At 50.8% G+C, this 26,501-nt stretch overlaps 10 protein-coding genes across 10 annotated transcripts; 7 read left to right on the top strand and 3 right to left on the bottom strand.

Annotated features, from left to right (window-relative positions):
* Positions 1–1,895: 1,895 nt before the first annotated feature.
* On the top strand, positions 1,896–3,404 carry GSK1 (Glycogen synthase kinase 1; the record flags this gene model as incomplete). Its single annotated transcript, XM_064851608.1, has 6 exons — positions 1,896–1,944; positions 2,027–2,199; positions 2,263–2,346; positions 2,410–2,758; positions 2,805–3,203; positions 3,271–3,404. The coding sequence occupies 6 exons, from the start codon at positions 1,896–1,898 to the stop codon at positions 3,402–3,404; spliced, it is 1,188 nt and encodes a 395-aa protein (XP_064710611.1).
* A 923-nt stretch (positions 3,405–4,327) lies between these two features.
* On the top strand, positions 4,328–7,080 carry LTR84_008057 (uncharacterized protein; the record flags this gene model as incomplete). The annotated part of the gene is made up of 6 exons (XM_064851607.1): positions 4,328–4,409; positions 4,459–4,556; positions 4,612–4,718; positions 4,771–5,038; positions 5,090–5,982; positions 6,030–7,080. 6 exons carry the CDS (start codon positions 4,328–4,330, stop codon positions 7,078–7,080), a joined length of 2,499 nt encoding a protein of 832 aa, XP_064710610.1.
* Positions 7,081–8,842: 1,762 nt separating this feature from the next.
* Positions 8,843–9,700, bottom strand: LTR84_008056 (uncharacterized protein; the record flags this gene model as incomplete). Its single annotated transcript, XM_064851606.1, has 1 exon — positions 8,843–9,700. The coding sequence occupies one exon, from the start codon at positions 9,698–9,700 to the stop codon at positions 8,843–8,845; it is 858 nt and encodes a 285-aa protein (XP_064710609.1).
* Positions 9,701–11,599: 1,899 nt separating this feature from the next.
* On the top strand, positions 11,600–13,150 carry LTR84_008055 (uncharacterized protein; the record flags this gene model as incomplete). Its single annotated transcript, XM_064851605.1, has 1 exon — positions 11,600–13,150. The coding sequence occupies one exon, from the start codon at positions 11,600–11,602 to the stop codon at positions 13,148–13,150; it is 1,551 nt and encodes a 516-aa protein (XP_064710608.1).
* Positions 13,151–14,383: 1,233 nt separating this feature from the next.
* On the bottom strand, positions 14,384–15,825 carry LTR84_008054 (uncharacterized protein; the record flags this gene model as incomplete). The annotated part of the gene is made up of 2 exons (XM_064851604.1): positions 14,384–15,661; positions 15,715–15,825. The coding sequence occupies 2 exons, from the start codon at positions 15,823–15,825 to the stop codon at positions 14,384–14,386; spliced, it is 1,389 nt and encodes a 462-aa protein (XP_064710607.1).
* A 1,091-nt stretch (positions 15,826–16,916) lies between these two features.
* Positions 16,917–18,896, top strand: LTR84_008053 (uncharacterized protein; the record flags this gene model as incomplete). Its single annotated transcript, XM_064851603.1, has 1 exon — positions 16,917–18,896. One exon carries the CDS (start codon positions 16,917–16,919, stop codon positions 18,894–18,896), a length of 1,980 nt encoding a protein of 659 aa, XP_064710606.1.
* Positions 18,897–19,327: 431 nt separating this feature from the next.
* On the top strand, positions 19,328–20,533 carry LTR84_008052 (uncharacterized protein; the record flags this gene model as incomplete). Its single annotated transcript, XM_064851602.1, has 1 exon — positions 19,328–20,533. The coding sequence occupies one exon, from the start codon at positions 19,328–19,330 to the stop codon at positions 20,531–20,533; it is 1,206 nt and encodes a 401-aa protein (XP_064710605.1).
* A 476-nt stretch (positions 20,534–21,009) lies between these two features.
* LTR84_008051 (uncharacterized protein) lies at positions 21,010–21,414 on the top strand (the record flags this gene model as incomplete). The annotated part of the gene is made up of 1 exon (XM_064851601.1): positions 21,010–21,414. One exon carries the CDS (start codon positions 21,010–21,012, stop codon positions 21,412–21,414), a length of 405 nt encoding a protein of 134 aa, XP_064710604.1.
* A 1,085-nt stretch (positions 21,415–22,499) lies between these two features.
* On the top strand, positions 22,500–23,426 carry LTR84_008050 (uncharacterized protein; the record flags this gene model as incomplete). The annotated part of the gene is made up of 1 exon (XM_064851600.1): positions 22,500–23,426. One exon carries the CDS (start codon positions 22,500–22,502, stop codon positions 23,424–23,426), a length of 927 nt encoding a protein of 308 aa, XP_064710603.1.
* A 234-nt stretch (positions 23,427–23,660) lies between these two features.
* LTR84_008049 (uncharacterized protein) lies at positions 23,661–25,154 on the bottom strand (the record flags this gene model as incomplete). Its single annotated transcript, XM_064851599.1, has 1 exon — positions 23,661–25,154. The coding sequence occupies one exon, from the start codon at positions 25,152–25,154 to the stop codon at positions 23,661–23,663; it is 1,494 nt and encodes a 497-aa protein (XP_064710602.1).
* Positions 25,155–26,501: the final 1,347 nt, after the last annotated feature.

Genomic DNA, 26,501 nt, shown 5'->3' with positions numbered 1-26,501 from the left:
CCAGTCAAAGTGTATTTAGGAGGGACATGGAGCGCCATGGAGGCAGTATGATGGACGGGGTTCCACCACCGAGCCTTAGTCCTTAGGCGTCATGCTTTGCCCGCCTTGCCGTGGTGGGAACGCAGCGGCTACAGCCTACTACAGGCTTTTGGTGGTTCGTCAAGGTCGAGCATGGAGTCCATATTAAGAATAATAATGGGGAACGCGCGCTCCAGCCTTTTCGACCAGCATCATCTGACCTGCAACGACTTTCTCAGCAGCAACGACGCAAAGCAAGCAACAGCCTCTCGGTGCCCAGGTGTCTGCTGCGTCTGCTGCTGCTGCTACTGTTGTTACTGCTCTTTTGGATTTCCACCCTGCAGTGCGTTCTGCACCTTCTCACTCGTCAGTCGTCACTCCTGGCCTGGTCCATCATGACTCCATGGTCACCCCTCCTCCAAAACTTGAAATTCGTCTCGAGATTTCTGCTTGCTTACCCGCCGCCAGTCCAGCCAGTCACTTCTCACGGAATCATCTGTCTCGGAAAGAACCTGACCAGCTGCATGATGTGCATTGACAGTCAGGACACCAAATGCCTTTGTTCACAGATCGAGTGAAAGTGAAGACTGGGATTTCATATCTCATGTAGTCGTCGTGTCATGCCCAGCACAGCACAGCAACCAACATTTGATATGACATGACAGTAGTCCTGGAAGTAGTATTTGTAGCAAACCTGATCCCCGCCCCGAGATTCAATAGAAAACACTATTCCTGTGACCTGACCTGACCTGGTCTCCTGGGGGCGACAGACTCTGTTCGGGTTTGATGGTCCGCTTGGCTTCGCTGCGCCTGCATGAATGACACTCGAATTTCTCTGAACTGACGTTGAACCTGAACATTATTATTGTGTGAACCTGACCTGCACACATCTTTGGAGGTCAAGTGCTAATTCCTTTCAAGTCAGTAGGCCTCAAAAACCATTCAGAGGCGGACCATACCAAAAGATCGAACCTACACGGACCCAGGCCCAAAGCCTAAGGCCCAACTTGAAGCCCTAAACCCAGTCCCTCCCCAGGTCAGGCCGTTTATTATCATCCTCATTCCTCCCCCATCAGCCGCCGCCTATCCTGCCTGCGCTCTCTCCTCTCCTCGCTCCTCGCTCCTCTCATCATCAGCCAACGTAACTGTTCCTGCACCTGCACCTGCACCTGAACTGTAGCCAAGGATACAAATTAGGTACGCTCCACCGTCCTTTCCCCCTCTATTCATCCAACTGCCAGTGGTGCAAAACACTCTCTCTCCTACGATTATTGTTACCTTTCACAACCGAGAACAAAACCAAGTGCCCTATTCACCTGGACCTGTTGCTCTTCCTGTCCTGTTCCTGTCGCCTCTACTTCACTTTCCTACTAACCCAACTACACCTACCTCACTCCTAACTCACTTTCTAGACATCCGCATCTTTACCTCTGACTTGACCAGTCACTGATCCATTGCATCCATCTTCCAAACCTGAGAGAGTCTCTGCCCGCTTGCAGTGCCGCACTCCAGGGTTCATCCACTCAACCCCCCCGGCTCCATCATTGCTGCACAAGTTTCCACACCTCATTTCGAAAGCCTCACCTACGCAAAGTGGGGAAATTAGCGTTTCTTCCGCCAACCCTCACCTGCTCCCGCACCCTCATCTTGCATACCCAAACCTCGACCATCTCTTCATCTCGAGTTTCAACGCCCAAAATCCCTTTGTCGTTGCGACCCTCTCCTGTCTTCACCTCTACGCCAACACCTCGCTTCCATCACCAATCGTGGTCACCTTCCCTCTGACCTGCTCCATCCTCCTTGGCAGCGTCCCTACTGTCTTTTTGCCTCAAATCCTAGTCGCCAAAGTGGATTCCACACTCCCTTAGTCCTCGACGATGTCGCAAAACAGGCCTGGAGGAGTCTTTTCGGGCTTGCGCATGGGCGGTATGTTCATTTGTCCCGCTCTACGCCGTCATCCTCCTGAGGGGTTGGCTTTTCGAGCACGTGCGCTGACATATCGTTGTAGAAGTGGTACGAGAAAAGGTGCAGGATGGACTGACCGGCGAGACTCGAGAAATGCAGTATACGCAATGCAAAATCGTTGGCAATGGTTCATTCGGTGTGGTCTTCCAGACGAAGCTGTCTCCCAGTGGAGAGGATGCTGCCATCAAGCGTGTGTTGCAAGACAAACGATTCAAGGTCGGTCAATACTTGATCACTTGCGCTTGATAACATCTATGGAATTGAACTGACAGTGAATAGAACCGTGAGTTGCAGATAATGCGGATTGTCCGGCATCCCAACATCGTCGAACTGAAGGCCTTCTACTACTCCAATGGTGAACGCGTATGAGATTACCCCGTTCCCTATTACCCCATGAACCCATGATCTAATCATAACACCGAGCAGAAGGATGAAGTCTACCTCAACCTTGTCCTCGAGTATGTTCCTGAGACCGTTTACCGAGCCTCGCGCTACTTCAACAAGATGAAAACCACGATGCCCATCTTGGAGGTCAAGCTCTACATCTACCAACTCTTCCGCTCCCTAGCCTACATTCACTCACAGGGCATCTGCCATCGAGATATCAAACCTCAGAACCTTCTCCTTGATCCCACAACAGGAGTGTTGAAGCTATGCGATTTCGGAAGTGCAAAGATTCTGGTTGAGAACGAGCCCAATGTGTCCTACATCTGTTCACGTTACTACCGCGCCCCCGAATTGATTTTTGGAGCAACAAACTATACCACAAAGATCGGTAAGAGGACAAGTCCAGCTGCTTGGGTGTCTGCTAACTGGATTAGACGTCTGGTCAACTGGCTGTGTTATGGCTGAATTGATGCTGGGCCAACCTCTCTTCCCTGGCGAGTCGGGTATCGACCAACTTGTCGAGATCATCAAAGTCCTAGGTACTCCAACCAGAGACCAGATCCGAACCATGAATCCCAACTACATGGAGCATAAGTTCCCCCAAATCAAGCCTCATCCGTTCAACAAGGTCTTTCGAAAGGCATCCCCTGACGCCATTGATTTGATCTCTGCTTTGTTGGAGTATACACCAACTCAGCGTCTCTCGGCCATCGATGCGATGTGTCAGCCTTTCTTCGATGAGTTGAGAGATCCCAACACTCGTCTTCCAGATTCTCGTCATGCTAGCGGTAGTTCCCGCGAACTTCCCCCTCTCTTCGACTTTTCACGCCATGGTCAGTATTCCCTCGGTCACAAATATTGTATGTCGTGATCTTGCATCTGACTCTTCTACCTAAACAGAACTCTCCATTGCTCCACATCTCAATACCCAACTTTGCCCTCCTCACGCACGAACCATTCTCGCATCCAAAGGTCTAGACATAGACAATTTCCACCCACTCTCCAAAGACGAGATGATGGCACGACTTGATTGATTCAGGAAGGGCCTCGAGTTCTATCACGAAATTACGTCAGGAGGGATTTTGACCATTGATATGCCCATCATCGCACTCATGTTTGCTGGCATCGACGCCAATGGCGCTCGATACATTCCATGACTTGGCCTCAGCCATTGTGTGTCTAGATGGACGTTTTAAGCATCGAGGAAGGCATGAGTCCCCAAAAAGCATAGGCTTTGAATACAAAAGGCCACCTGGAATTGGAGAGGTGTGGGGACGTTGCAAAAAGGGACTTGAGCTGAGCGTCTACGGAAATTGACCGACTATAGTCCGGCAGGAATTTTGTACTCGGGTCGATGGGCTAGCATGTTTACAGCTATGATTGAGGTGAAGAAATTGACTTGGAGCACAGAGACTGCTGGCGAATGAGGTTTTGCTAACAATATGCAACAAACCGCATAGCATGTGACCCTGCTTATGTCATGGATGGTAGCGGACAACCCTCTTGTCGAGGGCCATACACCTCTAGACAAATTGGATCACAGAAGCTCGATGGTCTACATTGACCACGGGCCTTTCTTCTTTATGGCCTTGATCCATCTCTTGCTTTTGTGTATGGTTTTTCGTGATCCTGTGAAGTCCCGAGTTGAGCCGTATTACTGCGTTTTGCTGGTACACTCATTACACTCGGGCTGGTATTGTTATGACTTCAGGAATCGAATTCCTTGTGAGTAGTAGTTATTCTTGGGCCATCAAGCATGTGATGTATCAACCACGTGACACTGAGGTAATGCCAAGCCTTTTGTTTCGCTGATGCGCGTCAATGGTCTCCAACGTTCGAAGACAATCTCCAACGCGCCAACCCCAGAAAACTGTCCCAGGAGTGGTACCTATTTCACTCTCTCTTATTTATGTGAATCGACCACAAAGAAACTTCTAAATCATATTACGTTCTCCAAATGGCCGACTACGATAGAAGACCGCGAAGAGGAGGCGGCGGCGGTGGAGGACACTTCAATAACCGCAAGAGAAGATACAGAGGTACAGATCTTCCCTTGACTCCTATCAATCACCTTTCTCATCAGACAAGAGGACGATTATGACGACCGAAGACAGCCGCAGCGCCGTCGATATGAAGAGCCTCTGGCTGTTTCACTCCGCAAGCAGGTCTTGTCAATTGCCGAAAATGTGAGTGAACTGCGCCTTCTACAACAGACAAGGTCCATGCTAATTTTCCGCGTAGCCCATCAGACGAGCCGAAGATGATGTGGTGGCCATTGCAAAGATCCTCGCTGAAAATTATTTCGACCATGATCTCATCTCTGGCTTTCTCGAGTTGGTAGTGCACCTGTAAGACTGTCACCCCTCCAGACTGTCGGCGCTGCGACTAACTGACCTGCAGGCCGCAAGAGCAACCTCTCAAGATCCCTTTTATAGCTGCCATCGCCCTCCATGCAAATGCTCTAAAGCCTGAGATTACCACTGATGTCCTTACAAAAGTTGGAGAGGATTTGCAAAAGCAACTAGACCGCGGTGCATGGAGAGAAGTGAAGCTATACCTCCGGTTCTTGGCTTGTCTGCAAGGCATATTTGAAGATGAGGGAGTTTTCAAATTATTGGAGGAGTTGTTCTCACGCGCTGCAGAACTACAGATGACATCCTCGGAAGACGTACACAACCCATAACTCTCATAGAAGGACGTCTGCTAACATCTGGATCAGGCCCTGGGACTGGAGCTAGTCAAGGTCATTCTCCTAACAATACCATACGCAATGTCGTCCTCTGCGACAGGACTCGAAAGTCAAGCATCTAGTCTTCTTGAAAAGACCGATATTATTGCGTCAACGGAGCATCCTCTCGAACCGTTGGTTGATCCTTTCTCATCCTCGAACTCTGGAGGGACCATCATAGCGGAAAATGCCCTTGCAATGCTCCAAAGACATATGCAGGAAGAATCAAAGAATTCTTGGGAGCTTGCATGCCTACCTCGACCATGGAAAGGAGGCCGTTCGGCAGAAGCAGAGGAATCATTGGCACAAGCACAAAAGCATACTTTCCCATCGATCATTGTTCCTGAGACAGTGATGACCGGACCTCGCTCAATTTTCCCCGAGGTTTATCTTTCAGTTTACGGCCAACAAGATATTGAGACAGTGCCCACAGCCTCGGACACTGCTGCGCTACTAATTCGTGATGCATTGTCCGACACCATCAATGTCCTCCACTTCAATCGCAACGTCGCTGCAAAGTTCCTCATCGATGTCGATTGTTATTTCGCCCCCGACACATTCGTGAAGAGAGCCACAGCTTTTGACAAACTACGCGATGTGGCCGGTGATAAGGCAACATGGAAGCCCGAGGATGTGATCGTGGACGCGACCTTTGGACAGCTCTTCCAACTACCAGCCCCCGAGCACAAATTGGTTTACTATCACTCGGTGTTGACAGAGGCTTGCAAGCTTGCCCCTGCTGCAGTCGCGCCTAGTTTGGGTAGAGCAATTCGATTTTTGTATCGCAACGTGGACAGGATGGATTTGGAGCTATGTCAACGATTCTTGGACTGGTTCGCCCACCATCTGAGTAATTTTGGCTTCACGTGGAAATGGACTGAATGGTACGTATACTTCCTGGGTCGCAACATATTGTACTGATGGATGAAAGGGTGGAGGATGTCAAATCATCAGATCTCGATCCCAAGAAGGCTTTCATCGTCGATGCGTTGGACAAAGAAATTCGACTCAGCTTCTCGAAGCGCATTAAGGGCACTCTGCCGGAGCCTTATCAAGCATTGATATCTGAAGAGAAGGAGAAAGATTCACCAGACTTCAAGTATAACGATGATGCCACACCATTTGCAACACAGGGTCAAGAGATCGCTCAGCTCATTCGGAAGAAAGCTGCGAATGAAGAATTTGGTCCGCCCTTAGAATCTATTGAGCAGGAAGCAGCAAATGCTGAAATGCAAGAACCCCTGCTTGCTTCCACAGACGCCTTTGTCACCTCGATCTGTTGGGTTGGTTCAAAGTCAATGTCACACGTTTTAGCCTGTATCGAGCGCTCGAAGGAACGCCTTCTCGCCCTCGGAAGTGCCAGTTCTAATGCTCGCAAGCAGATCATCACGTCCGTGATGGCATATTGGCAATACCAGCAAGGAGTGGGTGGTGTGATCTTGGACAAATTACTCAACTATCAAATCTTGACACCAACCGATGTGGTTGAGTGGGTGCTCATCGATCATGTCCAGAAAGGAAATCTACTCGTTAGAGCATGGTCCTACGAGGTCATCAACATCACCACAAGAAAAGTTGCAGAGCGTGTCAGAAGTATCGTCCGAGCAATTAGACAGCCTGGGATATCCGATGAGCAGAACACGCAAATCCAGGAAGCGTTGACTCGGGAGCAAACGAGTATGGCGGCTCTTTTTGAGATGATCGGATCCGCACTTGGAGAAATCCAGGCCAACACACAAGGCCTCGATAGTGACGAGGCAGACTTGGTCGCGCTGTGGGCCAATAGATGGTCGAAAGTGTTCCGGCGCAGGTTTACAGTCGAGGAAAGCTGGGTCAAGGAGGAGTTGGCGAAGCCCATCCCTGTTGTCGAAGTGCCTCCGCCATCGGCTGTTCAGGACGAGGCCATGAATGATGCACCTGGTGCCGCGAACGGTAGTGAGGAAAATGCCGCAGAAGTTCAGGTCGATGACGGGATCGAATGATAGGCAGATGTCATTTGGATGCAGCTAATCGTCAATTCTGGAGTGTAGCAATAATTCAAACCCCTTTTCTGCTTGATCGCTGCATAATGCTTTGGAAGTCTTGATTGACGCTAATTGGTGCAGAACTAGGCACCTTTTGGGGAGGGGGAGGGGGGGACAATCGAGTGGATATGAGCCTACGTGCTCTGCACAACTGGAAAGATTTGTGCTCGCGTCTATGATGATGCTGTTGGTGGTGAGTCTCACCGGCAGATGGCCATATCCAAACCGATCTATGAAGGGTGATATGGCACGATCAAGCGCTTCTCTGGTATGCACGACTCCCTCCCTGTCTCCCCAAGGCCGGTTGCACGTACGTCCAAGACAGATTCCGCACGGAGGATGATATCGCCCCCGCTTGTGCCGAAAGCTCACGACCTCCCTACTGACAGAACGTATGAGCCGCGAGGTCCTCGCTCAGAAGCGCTGGCCGCCCGAGATGTCGGACGTCTTGCCATGGACTGTCTTTGCCCAGGGCGGGCTGGCAGGAGATTAGGGCGGGGACATATCCGAAGCATGATGTAGGCTACCTAACAGGGGCGCTTGATCGAGGAGGTGCCAGAGGTCGATATCGAGACTCGTTGCGCACATGGCTTTCACCCGTTCGAAATGGTCCAACTGTTGCCGTCACGGTATTAATGCGCCAGTTCCTGTAAAGTTAACACGCTTAAAATTCTGACATATCACCAAACAAAACATCCCATGACAATTTATCCTTCAGGCAGCGATTGATTAAGAGCTACTGTACGGACAGCGACGAGATCCTAAAAGATGAGGAGACCCCGATATATATCAATTTAACGGCGGTGCCCATATGTGGCTCAACAGAACCTGTGACGTTAGATTTAAGACCAGCGGTCTCCGCTAATATTACGAGCTTTAAACCTGGTCCTGCACTCTTCAGTACCAAGGACTAAGAATTCGAATTCAGATTGCATCCGGTGTGATGATGAGGCACGTCAGGTTGAGATTGTGCTGGGGACAAGGAGTCTATGGGGTCTGCCGATGGTGAGGGTGAGGGTGAGGGTAAGCGATTCACGATAGATATGGAGAAATTTCCTTGATATCATGGTATAGTCAGGACGTTAGAGACTGTTCCGCGCATGGGCGCTTGGCCAGTTGATTGTATCTTTTGATGGCGGGTCTGTCCTTTGTCTCTTCACGGCTGGGAGTGGAGAGGGTGAAGTGCAAGAGCGCAAGATAGGCCGACCCAAACTGGGGATGTTGTCTATTCTTGGAGTACACCAGTTTCATGAACAAGCTGGGGGTTGGCGTGGACTCGGACACCAGAGACAATAAGTATTGATAGGTCCTCCTTTTGTCTTGTACACATCGCGACACGTTAGCGGATACGGAGATCTTCCAGGCCGACAGACGATCGAGTCGAATCTCCCAAAGGCGATGGGTGCAGACAAGGTGAAGCTTTCTGGAGTCATCTTGATCTTGTCGATGATCTCTCTATCACTCAGGCGTCCTCAAGGTCTCAACAAGGAAGCATAGAGCAGACTGTAAGTTGAGTGAGAGTTAGGAGAAATTCTGATATTGATTTCGATGATAATGAATGTCTAGACATGGTGTTAAGACCAATTCTTTGTTCCCCACCCAAGCGCCGTGAATGCATGCTGCTCATGATCTTGTTGAAGATCAGATAGGGTATCAGGATGGATGAAAGAAAAGCAAACTCCTTGCCAACAGCAGAGAGTCGAGAGCGATCAGTCCACAATCATTCCCGTTTCTCTTGGCCGTATCCCCCCTTTCCTTCTAGATTCTCATATGTCTTATCTTCAGCCGATCTATTCCTAGGCCCACGCTCGGCCAAATCTTCCTTCAACCATTTCAAGACGAGCTCACCTAACTTGCTGTTGCCACTGTTGTTGTAAGAGTCTGTCTCGGCGTCGTACTTTGCCATGGCACCCCATTCCTTGACCTTACCCAGGTGCATGTGTGCAAGATGTGTGGGCCAGCCAACGAGATTGTCGAGGATGTGGGTGGCATAGACGACGGTGGCGCCTCTCGTTTCTGTCTCATTCCTCAACCAGTAAAGGAAATTGCTTCGACTCAGTAGATCCAAGTCGACTGTGATCTCGTCCAATAGCAGTACATCCCATGGTTTGATCAGGCCCATGGCCAATTGAACCCTCCGTCTCTCGCCGTCACTGACCGCATGCATTCGCCAGCGTAAATCGATATCAAGAATTTTCACGAGCTCGTCCCGACGGGCAGAGTAGTGTTTGCCGCCCACGGAATCCAACAGGATGGGGACAGCAATGTCAGTACGTACAATAGGGTTTAAGACCCATTCCAGCCCTAGATAGGTCACGCCTTCGAGGCCGGCGGCGAATGGGTCGACCCCGGCAATACGAATTGTCTCGGACGGAGCAAGCCTTTTCCCAGACAGCAGCCGGAGTAAGGTGGTCTTGCCGGCGCCATTGGCCCCAATGAGAAGCGTGCGGCTGCCAGCAGGCAGGTCTAGGTTGATGCCTTGTAGACCTAGCGAGCCATCCTGGAACTTGTAATCCAGGCCCTTGACCGTGATATCGGGTTTGGCGGGGAGGTCGGCTGGAGAGTCTGAAACAGGCATTGTTCTCGAAGGATTGATTCGGGTTCCTGTTGATGCAACGAGTTACAAGTACCGATATCAGGCGAAAGCCAGAGCAGATCTATGGGACTCCGTAAGTCTCTAGTGGATTTTGAGTCGTTGGTAAAACCAAACGGGTTCTTTAATTTTTTGTGGTCGATAAATCCCTGTTGTCCAAGACTAAACCCGTGCTAAGCCTAGAAGCTTAGCGACCGAAAGATAACCTCGTGATGTTCAAAAGGGGTACGAGGTAGAGAGCGAGCACCGGGAGAAAGATCAGTCATTCACACCCCAACATGTTTCTCTAAAGGCTGGTCGTTTCGCCTCGCACAGATGGATTTTCTAGAAGATTTCTCATTTCGGAACCGCTGTCCAATGAGTCACTCCATCGCCCACTAGTTGTTGTGGAGTAATCAAACCGGCCTTCCTGTCCGATATTTGCCGGCTGAGATCTTCCGGATCTTCTTCGTTGCTCTAGAACAAATGTTGGTTCCTTTTACTTAGCGAAAACCATTTACTCCATTAAGCAGTCCGGGCATCAGACGCAAGGGCCAAAGCAGCCATTCCCATGTCTATGCCCATGCAATGCGACTCCATCTGACTCTGAGATAATATCCACTAATCGTTAGATCCCAATGGAGGTTTTACGTTGGATAGACAAATGCTCCTTCCTGGATGGAGTCTAGAAACCCTTGTGCACATCACACGCCACCTTGAACTCGAAGATGGAGTTCGAGAGAGTGTGGGCGCCCTTTGCCCCATGAGCCAAGATCTCCGCTCGTTCGACTCCACGTCGATCACAGTGGAATGGTTTTCAAGATCTCAACGTTCTCGAATATCATGGGTTTTCTGCCTCAGTTTTACAGGACGTCCTTCATCGGAGATTCGTAAATAGACGACACCTGTTTTGCGTACGCTCTCATGTGTCCAACATCAGATCAAGCCTGACCGTCAAGCTTTGGCTACATGGTACCCCACTTCTGGTGGCTATTACAATGATCATGCCCAGCTCTGCCCAGACTGTCCGGTCCTCTTGGAATCTCTTGGTAAAGTCCTAGTTTTGCTGCTTCTTCCACGGTCAAACACCGACCCCCGGATTGTCACTCGATGTCGATAGGCCCGCGTAGCTCATCCCGCCTTCTCGATCGGCATTCTGGTATGCTTTGAGGTTCGAAGGTGACATCGGCCGAGCAGAATAGCGGCCTCACTCACCAGCATGTGTCTCCTCCCCACCAATGACAACTCGTCCTGTCAAGTCTCTGCAGCCTCAGACGTCTTGTCAGTCCACGGTGGATGACCAGCACGACCTGTGGCTTGCTACAAGACTTTCTCGGCCATGCTTGAACTGGCACTCAAGCTCCGCCATGAAGCAGTCAATACGAGCTTCTATTCGACCAGAAACTTTGATGTCATGCTGATGCTCGAGGATAGAAAGATAGGACGGGAACGACGGCAACAAGGCTGCTCGTACTACATACAACCATGTATTCGATTGATCAGCTGTTGGCCCAATACACTGTTATCTTTTTCACGATAATCCCCCATGTGTAACGTCCACATCCATGGACCCTTGCTTGTACGTCGTCGCCTGTGACACCCTTGTACTCCAGAATCCATCCTCTTGGTGGGGTATTCCTCGTTTTCCTTTCTGTTTTGTCTATTCCTGGTAGGTCGTGTAATTTCGTGATCCATTGTGAGATCAGCCGTCTATCTTCTCCGGGTGAAATCGCGACCGTGCTCTTGCCCCCAACCTTCACTGGGGAAGATAAAAAGGCACGTCCTCCCCAGGTGTTTGTGTAGACCCTCAGCTCACACCACAGACGGCTCCAATAACCTTCTCCTACCTGCTTCATTCCAATTTCTTTCAATACAACCTCTTTACAAGTATCCTTACCTCTCAGAATGGCCGAACCAACTCGGGAGCCCGCTGACCCCATCGTCAGAGGCACTTTCGCGACGGCCAAACAATCGCTCTCTGACCTCTTCAAATGGAAGCAGCGAGTCGCCATCACCAATGAGGCTGGTGAAACTCATTGCGAGTGGCAGAGCCCACAACCTCTGAAAAACCCCATCAGCCTGTTCGCTCAGCTTGACGCAAAGGGCTGGCTCTTCTTCCTCGTTGGCTTGTCCGCCTGGATGGCCGATGCTTTCGACTTCCACGCCTTGTCTATTCAGACCGCCAAGTTAGCAAAATATTACGACACCAGCAAAACCAATATCACAACTGCCATCACGCTGACACTCTTGCTCCGCTCCGTAGGAGCCGCCTTCTTTGGCGCTGCAGGAGACAAATTTGGGCGAAAGTGGCCCATGGTAATTAACATGCTGGTTTTGGGCCTGCTCCAGGTTGCCACTATCTACAGCTCCACATTCAGTCAGTTCTTGGCGGTTCGATCTCTTTTTGGCTTGTTCATGGGTGGTGTCTATGGCAATGCCATTGCAATGGCGCTTGAAAATTGTCCTGTGGATGCTCGAGGACTTATGTCAGGTATCCTTCAACAAGGATATTCGCTCGGCTATGTGATTGCCGCCAGTTGTAACCTGGGTGTCGGCGGCTCGACAAATTCCTGGAAAACGGTTTTCTGGATTGGCACCGGTCTCTCGATCGCAGTTGGTCTTATCAGAATCGCCTTCCCAGAGTCCCAGCAATTCACCGAGGCCAAAAGAGAAGGCAAGGGTAAGACATCTCCTTCGGCCTTCTGGGCAGAAACCCGCAAGATGCTCAAAGAAGAATGGCGCATGTGCATTTACTGCATCATTCTGATGACCTGGTTCAACTATTACTCCCATACGAGCCAGGATAGTTATACGACCTTCATGCTAACCCAGAAGGAGATGAACAACGCTCAGGCTTCGCGCGCGTCCATACTCATGAAGACTGGAGCCTGTGTCGGTGGTTCGATCATCGGATATGCCTCTCAATGGATCGGGCGACGTCGCGCAATCGTTGGCTCGGCCTTGATGTCTGCAATTCTCATCCCAGCCTGGATCCTTCCCACCTCCGAACGCAGTCTTTCAGCCTCGGGCTTCTTCATGCAGTTTTTCGTGCAGGGTGCGTGGGGTGTCATTCCAATCCACTTGAACGAACTCTCCCCACCCGCATTCAGATCCTCATTCGTCGGTATCACCTACCAAATCGGAAACATGATCTCCTCACCCTCAGCACAGATCGTGAACGCCATCTCGGAGAAGACCTTCGTCAAGGGCCCAGATGGCGAGCCTGTTGAAGCATACGGCCCAGTTATGGGTATTGCGACCGTCATCATCGCTCTCGGCATCATCGTCACCACAGCCTTAGGTCCAGAACGCCGTGGTGCAAGATTTGAGCTTAGCAAGCCCGCCGGTGTGACCGAGACCGAGCTCCGCGCCAAGTCCATCGATGCTGAGAGCGCCACTGTCCAAATCGAGAAGGCTCAGGCTACCCAGGCTGAACATGTCCGGGAAAAGATCTGAAGCAATCCGTGGACTCGAGTCTCGGAACAAGGTCAGGAGTGAGATGGAGAAAGGAAATGCTAAAGTGCTGGCTGATGGACGATCGCTGGCGCCTAGCGGACGTCAGAAGTCGTGGATCATTCAAACACGTCTTTCAGCTAATACTCTACCTCGTACGCTGTGATCATTGAGCACGGCCGACGACAGGGTGGGAAATAACGTTAGTGATCCACGAACTCTATCATGCCCTGGGTGGCTGCATTGTGCCGATGAAAGCCGAAACCGGGCTAGCGGCTTATTTACGAAATTGACAACGTCAGATATTTTAAGACTAGCGAACAGGATCCAGACGAGTACTGAATGATATAGCTTACTGAAACCGACACGAAGCGAGACAGTATACGACTCAAGAATGGCTCGGGACCTTGAGGTCTGCTGGACTCTGATACCCCATGGCTTTATATTAGTTCCGACCTTGAGCAGATGGTATATGACACCACTTATGTAGCATGAACCATACCTCTTCTTCCAGATCTATGTTTCTCTGTTTTGACTAAACTACAAGCTTGCACTGTAGAAAGACAAAAGCCTCTTCATTTGTCGGTCGGTCGGGTTAGGTTAGGCTTGACACTGGCTCTAGATGGGGGGTCCCTTTGTCTGGATTCAAACAGAAAGGCGCTGTTGCTGTTGCAGACATATAAGAGCCTGACTGGCCATGGCTGGTAGGTCTCCTTTTTCTTTCCGGCGAGAAACATCAGTGCTTGAAATGCAGCTTGCCATATATGTTGCTAAGTAGGTAGGTATTGTATTTGTCCATGGTGCTCAGGTTTATTTCAATAACATCGTCATCGGTTCCTCTGTTCATGTGTGGAATCGGAAAGTCACAGATGGACAGATACATCACAATGGCGTGGTCTGTCTTGGGTAGGGGCGCCCGTGTGGGTGCCGTACTCATCAATAATTTTGTCATTATCAATATGCTGGGTATCTTGGTATCTTGAATTCGTCCTCATCCCGCAATTGCGGCCATAAACATGCTCGCTTGCCCTGTTGCCAATAAATGCACTGTGTGATCCCAATTCAACTCTGGAGCTCAACGAAAACCATTGGTCATATGATCCTGGTATGACAATAAAAGCAATCGACGCGCCAGGTATATTTCTCGGATGCTGAGCATGGCTGTCTGTTGTGCGTAAAACACGTTGCTCTGGTTTCGAACCCGCAAGATCAATGAAACTCCATTCAAGAGAGATCTCACTGGCAATAGTTGGCAGGAAAGGGCCCTTTGGTACCTCTTAGCTCACCCTGCCACCAGTCGTCCGTACTTTCCGTCTTCTTGAGTACACGAATCCTGTCACCTTCCCGGAAGATCAGGTCACCCACACTCTGGCCGTCAAAATCGTACAAAGCTGTTACGAACAATGATGGTTGAGAGGGAAGTCTTGGAGGTGGGGGCGGAGGTCTCTTTTTCTGCGCAATAGAACTTGAAATGGCAGATGACAGTGATGTACTCGACGGCTGCCGGTCACGTGAGAAATAGTCGACGTTTGGTCCGGCAGGGGAGAAAGACATCGGGGTCTGATAGAGTGAAGTGGATGGCGATGGACTTGGAAGGGTCTCTTGAGGGGTTGGTGGAGAGAGTAATGACAGTCCGGATGGGGAGGAGGCAATCTTTGGTTTGTTATCGTAAGAAGGGGATGGAGGCAGGGCTCTGGCGGGAGAGACTGATTGCGTTCGATTGAAAGCTGATGTAGCACTGGGACGCCGATAGCCATTGGTATGACCTGGACCGTGGCCGTTTTCCTGATTCATGGGCATCCTAACCGCCTTCCCGCTGGCCAGGAAGGGCAATGACTCGGCTTCTTGCTGGACAGGTTTGAACGCATCATCCCACATTCGGATTACCTCATCCATCGGCGGGGCCGGGGAAGGGAAACCCTCCTCGGAGCAATAAGCATGTAACATGGTGTAGTAATGCCCCAAAAGACCATTTTGGATCTGAATCTGAGCAGCGAGGAAGTGAGGGAGCAAAGAGAAGACAGAGGTCAACAGACGGGGTAGACAATTCCTCAAATGATCATCTGCCGCTTGATATGCCTCTGTAGCAGCAGCCAGGTCGGCCTGGGACTTTAGCAAGGCGGCGTTATCCCTCTCGGAGCGCTTTGTTTTCTTGAGGGCACCGTCCACCCGAGATTGATATCTCTCAAAGTCCAGCTTTCGGTCTTCTCGTTTCTTGATGGTCTTTCTGAACAACTGCAGATCGTCTTTCGCGGACTGAGCAGGTTTAATCAGTCTCTCTTCGACTTGGTTGAGGTCTTCGGTCAAGTCCTTCTTCAGGTCGCCATACTCATTCCGTATTCGGTTTGTTCGGCGGACGATAGGTTCGGGGGTGAGAACAGCAACATGGCCGTGGTAGTCCTCGCCGGCCCCAACGATAGGATTGTAGAGAGCCTCAAACTCTTCGAAGATGCGATGCTGGTGGGTCAAGATGGAAACCCAGGACTCGCTCCAGGCTTTGGATGCTTCTATGATCTGAATAGGTAAGTTGGTGCAACAGTGAGTGGTTGGGAGGGCAAAGAACGGACCTTGGCCAACAAATGATCGGCCTCGTCAAAATCTTTGAGCAATACGGAGACATTATGCTCGTCAGCACTCCTCCTCATATATTTGCCAAAGTGCCGCTGAACGCTTTGCATTTTGGATCGACAGGCAGAACCAAGTTGTATGTAGCAAGGCAAGGCCCTTGCGATAGGTGGAGGGCGTCCAGATTGAAGGAAGGAGCGAAACGCGGAGGGTCAAGAGCCGGTCCACGAAGTCTCAAGGTGTGGAGATGGACGAGTTCGAGTAGAGGGGTGAAGACATGCAGAGACGGGTAAGGTGGATTACAGGAAGGATAGCGGTGGTGCTGGTAGCAGTGGAACTGGCCAGCAGCTGGGTCAATCGAGACTCGAGAGTGGTGGAGGCTTCAAGGTCACGAAAAGGTATCACAGTTGAGCATGAGAAAGGGTGGTAGTTGGAAGCAATTATGGATGAGATGGAATGGCAGAAAACAAGGCCGGGGCAAAATGTGGTGTTTTTATTACGAGTATCTCAATCACGATTTGAAGGCAAGGGTGGTTGGTGGCTTCAGTCCCCCTGAGAGGCAGTCCTGGGGATGATCATAACAAAGGACAATTGTTCAGTAGTGGACATTGGCCCCAATTAGACTCATAGTAACAAGAATAAAAGTATTGCCAGTGCAGGAGGAGCACCAGGGTTCGTATGTTCCGTTTCACTTCATTTCCAGGAATCCAGCCTCAACAGACGCGCGTAACTTGAAAGCCAACGGGTTTAATTGCAACTGCCACTGCCACTCCCACTGCCACCTGCCAAAAAACACCTGACCGAGCCTGAAAGTCACGGGCTTGGGATGGGGTCGTGCTTTGCCTGCCACCACTGCCCACTGCCCCCCGATGAGACTTTCCGCCCGCGGTACGATCCACTGTAGGATTACGAGCACCGACTAGGGAGATGCTTTCCTAATAATGGCATTCCAAGTCTTAACCTGATAAGGCCCTATTAACGGCAGCTTCCTTCTCAGGCTTACCTAACTTCCCTACCTGCTCGTAGGGACCGAGTTATTAGTGCCTGCGCCTGCCTGCAGTGGTACTTACAAGTTACGAGTACCTCAGTCGCGTCTCCATCGCGTCTCCCTCATCACCACCCGCAATATCCCCGAATGCGACGCGTTGCTAGCGACCAACGACATGCACTGTTGTATATCGAATCATGATGATTCAGTATTATCATGTCAACACTCACTTGCACTCCTATGTCCACTCCTAATCTGACCGTCGCTCCCACCCAGAATACTGCCCCAGTCCATGAATACCAATGCCTCTACACCCGCGACCTCCACAAAAAGGCAAAGAAATGGCACGATGGTTCTCTTCGCTTCCATACCTTCAACCAACGGGTCATGGTCTATGATGACTCCAAGAACTTTATTGGTGATCTTCACTACAGAGATACCGAGCCATTTGGAGAGGGTGTCGAGGTTCAACTGGATCGAGGTGTCAAGGTTGAAGTTGGTCAGCTCTCTGGTCGATCAGAAACCGATCTTTCCACCATCCTCGAAAGACCTCGAACTGAGCAACCTGCCCAACCCTCAAAGCTGTTGCCCTCACAAACCTCTCAGCGCCCTAAATCTTTGATTGAGGTCCTTGGTCCTTCCCAACGCCGCAACGGGCGCTCGAGACTACCACTACAATCTCCATACGAGCAACGTCAGTCTTTGAACGTCCATCATCCTGCTACACACCCTGCAAAACGACCCAGACTTTCAGCCGTCAAGGAAAATCACCAGCAGGCGGATGTCAATCCCAACAAGATCTCGAGGTCTGATGGGACACCTCAGTCTTTCCCTCCCACGCTGGCGGCTTCCAGTATTTTGCCCAGCCGCCTCCCACAACGGCCAATGCCTTCTTCAAGTATATGCTTCGAGGAGGTTATAGACATACTATCTGACGAGGACGCACCATCCCGCCCTCTGGCTCCAAGCAAAGCTCGCTCTGTACGCCAGACCACTTCCGAAGCACCCACACCTGCAGCAGCACCTTCAAAAGCGGTAATAACAAAACCCAATCTGCAATCCAAGCCCGCCCGGAAGGGAAAACCTGCACACCCCACGGGTATAAAGCAGAAAACCCGCTTGAAGGACACCCAGGAGCGCCCACAATCCGAAACCTCTCGTGTTTCCATGCCACCACGGCTTCCTGAAGCTCGCTTTGCACGACTCCTCTTACCGCAACATCGGCCTCGAGAGAAGTTGACTTGTGTGTTGTCAGGCTCACCTGGCCATCTGCTAAGCCGCCGTCCCTCAATTGCTTCTACTGCAAGCTCTGAATCTCCCCAGGAAAGTGTTCACTCACCTATACTGGTCGATACAAGCTCACCCGAAATTGACATTTCTGCTACCTCTAAATTTCAGATCGATCTCTCAGCCCAAAGAACTCCCAAGAATGTGGTGTCCAAATGCTCGCCTATACCTGTGGACCGCAGTGCCAGCTGCTCCAGTCCTTTGTTTGTCCCAGAGGACCATCCAAGAGCGCCGTCACCTTCGCCTGCTGTGATTGCGAGCCCGAACATTGCTTCAGCTAACACCATTGAGGCATCACCATCCACAGAGTCCAATAGAATTCAAAGCAGAGACCCAATTTTCCACAACGATAGTAGAGAAACACGTGGTCCTATTGTGGCAGGCTTCGAGATGTCACAGACTCAGCCCGAGCAAGATGAATCAGCTACAAGTCTCCTGCATGCTGGTCCGGTATCTTTCCCCATTGCGCATTCTCCCCCGCGGAGCCTTCGAAGGACGTACTCCGCAAGCAACGCCTTCGAGGACGAAGCCCTGAGTAAAGACTTGGGCGACATCACTGTGCCAAGGAGTCCATTGACGGTTCTAGAGAACCTGAGCAGCAGGCGTAGTCCAGTGAAGCGAAAATCACCTGCCAAACTCTCTCGATGTGCTTCTGATACTGCTGCAATGACATCTCATACCAACGTTTCTGTGCAACAACAGCTGGAATCAATTCCAAAGGATGAGATCGGGCCGTGGACGTCAGAAGAATCTTTTATTCTCTTCGATTGGTGGCCTTCGGCGTTGGAGACGCCCGATCTTTGGAAGTTTACAACAAAGGTGTTGCAACCGGTAAAGAGCTTGCCTCCCATCCCAGATTTCTCAGCCCGTATCACGACGGCACGACAGCTGCTCAACGATATTAGATGACTTATGACTATAGACAAAATGTGATATGCACACTGATTATGACCATTCTTTGATGATTTCTCACGAGCTCACCCCACCACTGTACCCAAACGTGGCCGAATTTCCGATATCTCGCTAAGTTGGTAAAGCCTCGTGGTAAATTACCACTGGTAATTGAAGGCGGCCTACTCCGATGCAAGGGTCCCCACAATATCATGCAAGCCAATCGGCAAGGAAGTTTGTATCAAAGTTCACCAAACGGGGGCCTCCAAGGAGAAAAGACTGTGCTTTGGGAGACGCTTATAAGATTGTGTAACTCTGCATATCACTCCCAACCGCGGCTATTCTTTCGTTGTGCGTCAAAGGTCAAAGGAACACTTTTGTTACCACAAAAGATTTGATCTGTGCTCATTCTACAGTGGCTGAAGTGTGAGTGAGCATATAACGATATGATGGCTACCTCGACCCTAAACCCTCAGCCTGTGCCCGAGGGCTCCAACAGTCACTTTGTGTCCTCTCGAAAAACACAGACTATTGCAGAAGAGGTTGAAGCATCTCAGATCCACCTTCGCAAGCGTCTTGACGGTGCACTGACAAGACCACCACCAGGTGTAAATGCTGAAGAACTTCCCACTGTACCTTTGATTGATATTGGCCCCTCGCTTGATGGCGATTTAGCATCTCGAAAGGCAGTGGCATATCAAATCCGGGATGCATGTGTCACGACAGGTTTCTTCCAGATCAGCAATCATGGCATTCGGCAAGAATCTATGGCACAAGTCGTCGAGCAAGCACGTCGATTTTTCCATGAACTATCGGACGAGCAGAGGCAAGCACTGCATATCAAGCATTCAGCACTCATGCGCGGTTATGAACCTCATGACGCAACGTATGTCAACACAGACGACAAGGGCGGTGCTCAGAAAGAAACGAAGGAAGGTTTCAACTGGGGTTATGAACAGGGTCTTGACCCTACAGGTGGAGACGGAAAGTACGTCGAACTTGATGGCACTTCTCCCGATAAGACTGGGTCAGGCAATGTATGGCCAGCAGAGCAAGACTTGCCCGGCTTTTACAATGGACTTGCGGAATATTATGGTCAGGTGCTGCAGGTGGCTCGACACCTCTTCCGTCTGTTTGCTTTATCGCTCGATCTTGAAGAAGATTACTTCGATCCAGCCACCACACATCCCGGCGGAATTGCAAGACTGCTGTACTACCCAGGCCAACCTGCGCTTGAAAAAGAACCAACCGAGGAAGAGGCCGATGCCGCCAACAAGCTTGGGCTCGGAGCGCACACCGACTATGAATGTTTTACACTGCTCCTCTCTTCATCATCAGGCCTCGAGATTCTCTTCCCACCCTCCCCCCTGACCAACGACCAGCCCATTTGGCGGCCTTGTCCTGTTCGACCAGGAACTTTGACCATTAACGTGGCGGATTTCCTGATGCGATGGACCAACGGACTGTACAAGTCGACGATCCATCGCGTTGTGAGCAAACCAGGTAGCGGCGAGAGATACTCAATCCCTTTCTTCTTCAGTATCAACTACGACAGCGAGGTAACCGCCCTGCCAGAGCGTTGTGTTGGTAAGAGTAATTTCCTCCCGTTAAAGGCTGGCGAGTATGTCCTAGAGAGACTGCGGGTTACGCAATAAAAGGGGTGGGCGATGGAAGGTTCGTAGTCCATTTCTCAATCTCGCAAAGGGCATATGCATGATGCACCGGATGCGTCTCCGACCTTGAGTATCTAGTATAATCGTTCATGATCAATGCTACTCTCTTAGGCAAGACATAACTTGGACCGTCCTATTCTAGCTCAAGTTGCTGCGTCACTGATTCTGTTGTCTATTCTCGGGAAGGAATATTGGGCGTCCCATGGACGCCTGGTGACAAGGAGACGCTCAGGCTGCCTACAAGTATCTAGTCACCACCCACTCAATGTTCTCCAACCCTTTCAGATACTACCAACCCCTTTTCTCCAGATCAAGTGTGCACCGGTCTCACGAAGCCTGCCATTGGCGGCCCTGCCCGCAACGAAAGAGCGACCTTAACAGTCCAAGTGCGAAATCTGCCGAACAACATATATACCCATCGACACCAGGCGTCTCAATCAGTACCTGGCTCAACCACCATGGCCGACATTACTCTCACGACCGCGAACTGGGCATACACATGGGCAATCTTCTACGCGACAATACTCCTGACGATATCGATCTCGACATTCACGCCGCTCGCACACACGGTATGTGAACAGGCCGGATTCCCACAGCCACGGGACCAACCACTGCACGTGTACGTGTACCTGTTCGCCGGGTGCCAGTTCATGCTCGGGTTGTCGCTGGCGGTGCTCGAGGCCGCGGGCGAGTGGCGCGCCGTCAGTGTCATTGTCGCTTGCGCGCTGCCCATGGGTCTGCTGGGCACGACGCTCTCGGCCGTGAAAGGCGGTCAGGGCTGCGGGACGGCTTTTTGGTCCCATGCCTTGCTTACCTCGATTGGCACGACGGCCGGCTGGAGGCTTTTGGTGGAGAATTGGTGACCGAGAGGGGTTGGATGGCGAGGGGAGGGAGACAAGCAAGGAAGGTGAGTGTGTGGGAGGAGTAACAGGGCCGCTTTGAATGTGAGATGGAACCGTGAGTAGGATTCGATTGGTGCCTTTCGACATGGATTTCTGCACGGGTATATCACTGGTGCCTCTGTTGGGGTCAAAGTTCGGATACATGAATTGTGAATAGCAGGCGCCTAAGTTGCTAAATAGCGAGAATCTTCACGTATATACTCTATCTTGCTCTCTGACATCTCGAAACCTTGACTCTATATTTTAGTATCAAATTATCACAAAGAGCATTCTAGTTTTAGTATCTCTAAAGTGGTATATATCATTGACTACGCAGTATAGCAAGTACTAATACTGAACTCCTTCCACGATCCTATATAAAATTATTCGTCACCTCAGTATCTTTACGAGGATTCGTCCTTAGAGCACCTCGGTATTAGAAACCTATCCACCAATCTACGACATGATAGAATAAATATATATATATATATAGACACACATAGATCTCAGAAGGCCGACGTATAAGATACTATGTCTGCAAGCCAAAGGAACGATTGGCCAGATGTACCGAAACCTTGAAATATGAAGGTTTGCCCATACGAATAACCGCGGGGAAAGGCTGTGCTGTCCCTCGGTCGAGACATACTTGAACAAGATTACTATACAACCATCGACGTTTGTCCACCTTCTGGGTCTTCTCTTGGTACTTCGGTATGTGGATTCAGACTCCTAGAGTTCGATGATCAATCAATCAGGTCGTCTCTTCAGGTCGTGTGCTTTTATGTACTGGCTCACTCCCCGCTCTTGGGAATGTCTGTGATTTATGGGGATTAAGACCGTGCATATACATATATATATGCTCCGAATACCCATTCACTTCACCTCGACTTGATACGTATCCAATATCCATAGATCAAGCAATCTCCCCTCTTCCCCCGTCCCCTATCCCTCCCAATCCTGCACTCATTCCTCGACCTCACCACCTCCAACCCAACCCAACCCAATCCAGCTCTCTATAGAGATACATGCACTACGACCCGTACCTCGCACCACGCCCACAGGACACAATGCCGCTCCGCGCATCAGTATTCGTCTCGCCACCGATCCCATGGACGGCGCCGAGCGGAAAAGTCGGCGGGCCGTGGTCCCCCATCTCCAGCACACTGATCCGGACCACGACATCGGCGGTTCTCGTCGACACGCCCATCACAGAGGCCCAAAACGCCTCGCTCGCAGACTGGATCGAGCGAGAACTGTCAAACGGCACCGAGAGGCCCGCGTCGCTTGACTACATCTACATCACGCACGGGCACGGCGACCACTGGTTCGGGACGAACGCGCTGAAGAGGCGGTTTCCCGGCGTGCGCGTGGTCGCGACGCCGGATGTCGTCGCGCACATGCGCGGGCAGATCGAGCCGAAAAGCTTCGCGCGCTCGTGGGGCAGCCAGTTCCCCAAGCAGATCGACATGGGATTTGTGCTGGCGGAGCCGCTTGCGGCGTCGGGGGAGTTTCAAATCAGGGACGGCGTGACGGACGAGACATTCACTCTGCGCGCCGTCGAGGTCGGACACGCCGACACGCACAGCAGCACGGTGCTGTGGAGCGAGGATCTGAAACTCGCGGTCGCGGGTGACGTCGTGTACGGGACGGTGCATCAGATGCTTGCCGAGGCCAACACGGCGGCGCTGCGGAGGGAGTGGATCCGGGCCATCGAGACGGTCGAGGCCCTGGGGCCCGTGGTGGTTGTCGCCGGCCATAAGCTCGCGGATGAGATTGATGGGCCTTGGCATTTGCGGAATTCGAAACGCTATATTGAGGACTTTGATCGGTTGATTGAAGGTGGTGAGGTCGGGAATGCTAGGGAACTGGTTGCCAGGATGAAAGGGTTGTATCCAAGTCGGTTCAATGAGGGTGCATTGGTGGCTGGTGCGGTCGCTGCTTTCAAGGTCAAGGAGAAGCAGAAGCAGAAGCAACAGGCCGGAGGAAAGTTGTGACCTTAAAATGTGAAAGCACCTGAATAATATCATGGAACTCACGAACTAATCGTAGTTTATAACACAATAAATATATCATTAACAAGAGCACTCTAATATATGCCCAAGAAGTGTGATTCGTCTCGGTCTGTGGGTATTGCTCAGAAACCAAGAGAGTTTCAAAATCGCTCAAATTACCTGGACGCCAGTGTGATGCTGTATGCTGAGTGCTGTACACTAAATAACAGACAATCGTCAACTCCTCAATTCGTTGAATATGAATGGCATTATCACTTGACAGGCTTTCCAGAAAACCAGAACACCCTGGACAAGACTCAGGGGGAACAGGAGAATGCCGTTCTCCATGATCAAAACCCAAATACTTAATAATGCGACTCTGTAGAAGTGATCGATGAGAACAAGAGGCTGACGAATGATGCCACCTAGAAGGGCCACTGGACCATCAATACAATTTCCGCCCCTCTGGAAATATCGGAAGCAGCCTTGCTGTAGATATTTGAGCTGCCAGTCACCTGCAGCGAAGAGTGAGTACAGAGCTTGGGCCAGGATGTTGATGATGGATGTTAGATTTTTGCGACGCCAATGGAAGGCGCGGAACTGCTTGCGAACCATGTCGGTCTGAGCGAGGTCTGGAACGGACTGAGGCGATAGTAATTCGGAGATCAAGACCACATCATTGAGGGCTACTGTCATACCACCGCCCGTGAGTGGGTGACGCATATTTAGAGCGTCCCCCAGTATGGCGAAGCCAGGGGCTTTGTTGGTTGTTGCAGGCAGCAAAGAGTTTGGCATGCTCCGAAGAGGTCCTTTCTCCAAAGCAGCTCGGAACGATGGTTGAACTTGTTCTGGGAGCGAAGGTAGGACAACCCTTTCCAGATGGCCTTTGACACCTCCATTGGCAGTGGAGGTAGATTCAAGACCCTCCGGGATATCTACTAGCGCCCTCGTTTCATGTGTGCCAATCTGATAGAGCAAGACTGGTGCGTTATCACCCAGGCAGACAATACCATTCTGCGGCGTAGGCAGAGGACAGTCGATAAGTTCGAGACCCCAAAATTTGGATTTGACTTGTGGTGCGATATGATGATATGATTTTCGGAATTTTGAAGCATAGCCATCGCAGGCGACGGTCAAGGACGCGAAAAAGAAGTCCTTTTGGGTTTTTCGAGTCATGGCTTGGACACCGAGTATTTGGTCGGTATAAGTGGAAGAGATTAACGTAGTAGCCTCAGTCTCGAAGACCGTTATGTTAGGGTGCGCCAGGGCAGCCCCTCGCAACTTGGAAATGAAACGGCCGTGGTGGAAAGCTCTCCCCTCGGGTCGCCGGTGGGGTTTGTGTTTCTCTGAAGGCGGATTTGCATATAGATCACCAGCGGCGTTGGCAGGGTATGGGATCCGAACATTCTCGTCGTAGTATAGTACAGTATAGCCAGTGACAGGGATGGCGTCAATGTCATCAAGAGTATGGCGCAAACCCAGTTTGGTCAAGGCCTCGACACCTCCGGGTTGAAGTAATTCACCAACGATACGATCTGGCTCTTTTAAAGATCTCTCCAACAATATGACACTCCGGCCTTGATTTGCAAGGGCAACTGCAAGGGCACAGCCCAAGACTCCAGCGCCGATGATCAAAACATCGGCATCGTGATGGATCCTCCTTCGTTGCTCTTGGGCATCTACCGGGGTCTCAATAGAGGATTCGGAGGATGAGTCGAGGATGAGCGGCATTGCCGAATGATGTACAATGAGGCGAGGAGAGAATATCAGTCTTCACTCATGTGGCGGTCAAGGGTGGTGGAAGATTAAGGAAAGGAGGAGGGATTGATTGAAGATTAAAACAAGTTGACGCAGATAGCACGAGCGACAGGCGTGGTCTGAGATGTGGTGTGAGTAGTAGTGGTAGTAGCGGCGATGATGATGGTGAGTCCTCGTACTTTGCGGCGGTCAGACTCACGGTGGATGGTGGATGCGTAGCGAGTGTAGACGCAAATGTTGGCCACCAGCGGAATTATTGTAGCTTGAATGAAATCAGATTAAGAAAGGCTGCATGGTCTCGAAATTCTGAGAGGGAAAGCGCGATTGAGTTGAGAAATCTAGTCACGTCTAGCGTCTCCAGAGAATGGCGAAGGGCCAACCAGGGCTACAGACAAAGATCCTGGACGCTGGGGTTGGTCAGGGTGGTCAGGCCATCTTTTGGTGCATTTTGCACATGCAGGAACCCTTTCCATCCAAGATTTCTCAGATTCCGAGTGGCACCAGCTTCATTCTCTCCGGGGCCGTAACTACGGCGGATCATACAAGAACAATCCTCACGATTACGGTGGAGTATACCATCTCTCATCACACATATCTTGGTGACTCGGAGAGGGCGATCAAGATGCAAGGAATGCTCGGAGTAGTTTAACAATAATGGTTCACTGCTCTTTAGTCTGCTGTGCCTCTCATCGCGAACTCATTGCACACGCTCTCCACTCGTTCTTCCACCGCCCCTGGTGATTTTTTTCGTCGTGTATTTCTCTTGTACCCCCAATCCATAGCTCCTTCTTGTCTTCTACATCGCCCTAGTGAGAACAAAAATGAATTCCCTCTTCGTCTGGGATGGCTTGCCGAGTCCATTTGGTACCAATCTTTTTCACCTGGACGCCATCGTATAGGAATTGTAACCTCTTCGACTGCTCATCAAATGCTGTTCGAATGATGGTGTCATCATTCTCGCCTTGTCCCTGCTGAACTCCTTCAGAAAGTCCTGTATCTGTAATGCCTCCCATGCCACTCAATCTGCAGGGATCATGCAACCTTTGTTCCTGGCTCACGCGCTTGCACCTTGAGCAGACTGTGCTCGTGCTACATAGACAAACGCCAAACAATTTTGGTGCCTCATAATCCAAAAAACATATCCCACTAAATGCTTGCTGTCGATATGTCAAATCTCACTGTGACTGCAGCACAGGAAATCAGCTTCTAGTTAGGAAAAGTACATTGATGTGCTCTCCCACGTACTCTTTGCATCCTATCCTGCTCCATCACCGTACCTGCCTTATGCTCAGTCTCTGCCCGAGGGGGCTATTAACATCC

This window comes from Exophiala bonariae (assembly GCF_035927105.1).
Source record: "Exophiala bonariae strain CCFEE 5792 chromosome Unknown scaffold_3, whole genome shotgun sequence".
NCBI lineage: Eukaryota > Fungi > Ascomycota > Eurotiomycetes > Chaetothyriales > Herpotrichiellaceae > Exophiala > Exophiala bonariae.
This window is presented reverse-complemented; position numbering and strand designations above follow the sequence as displayed.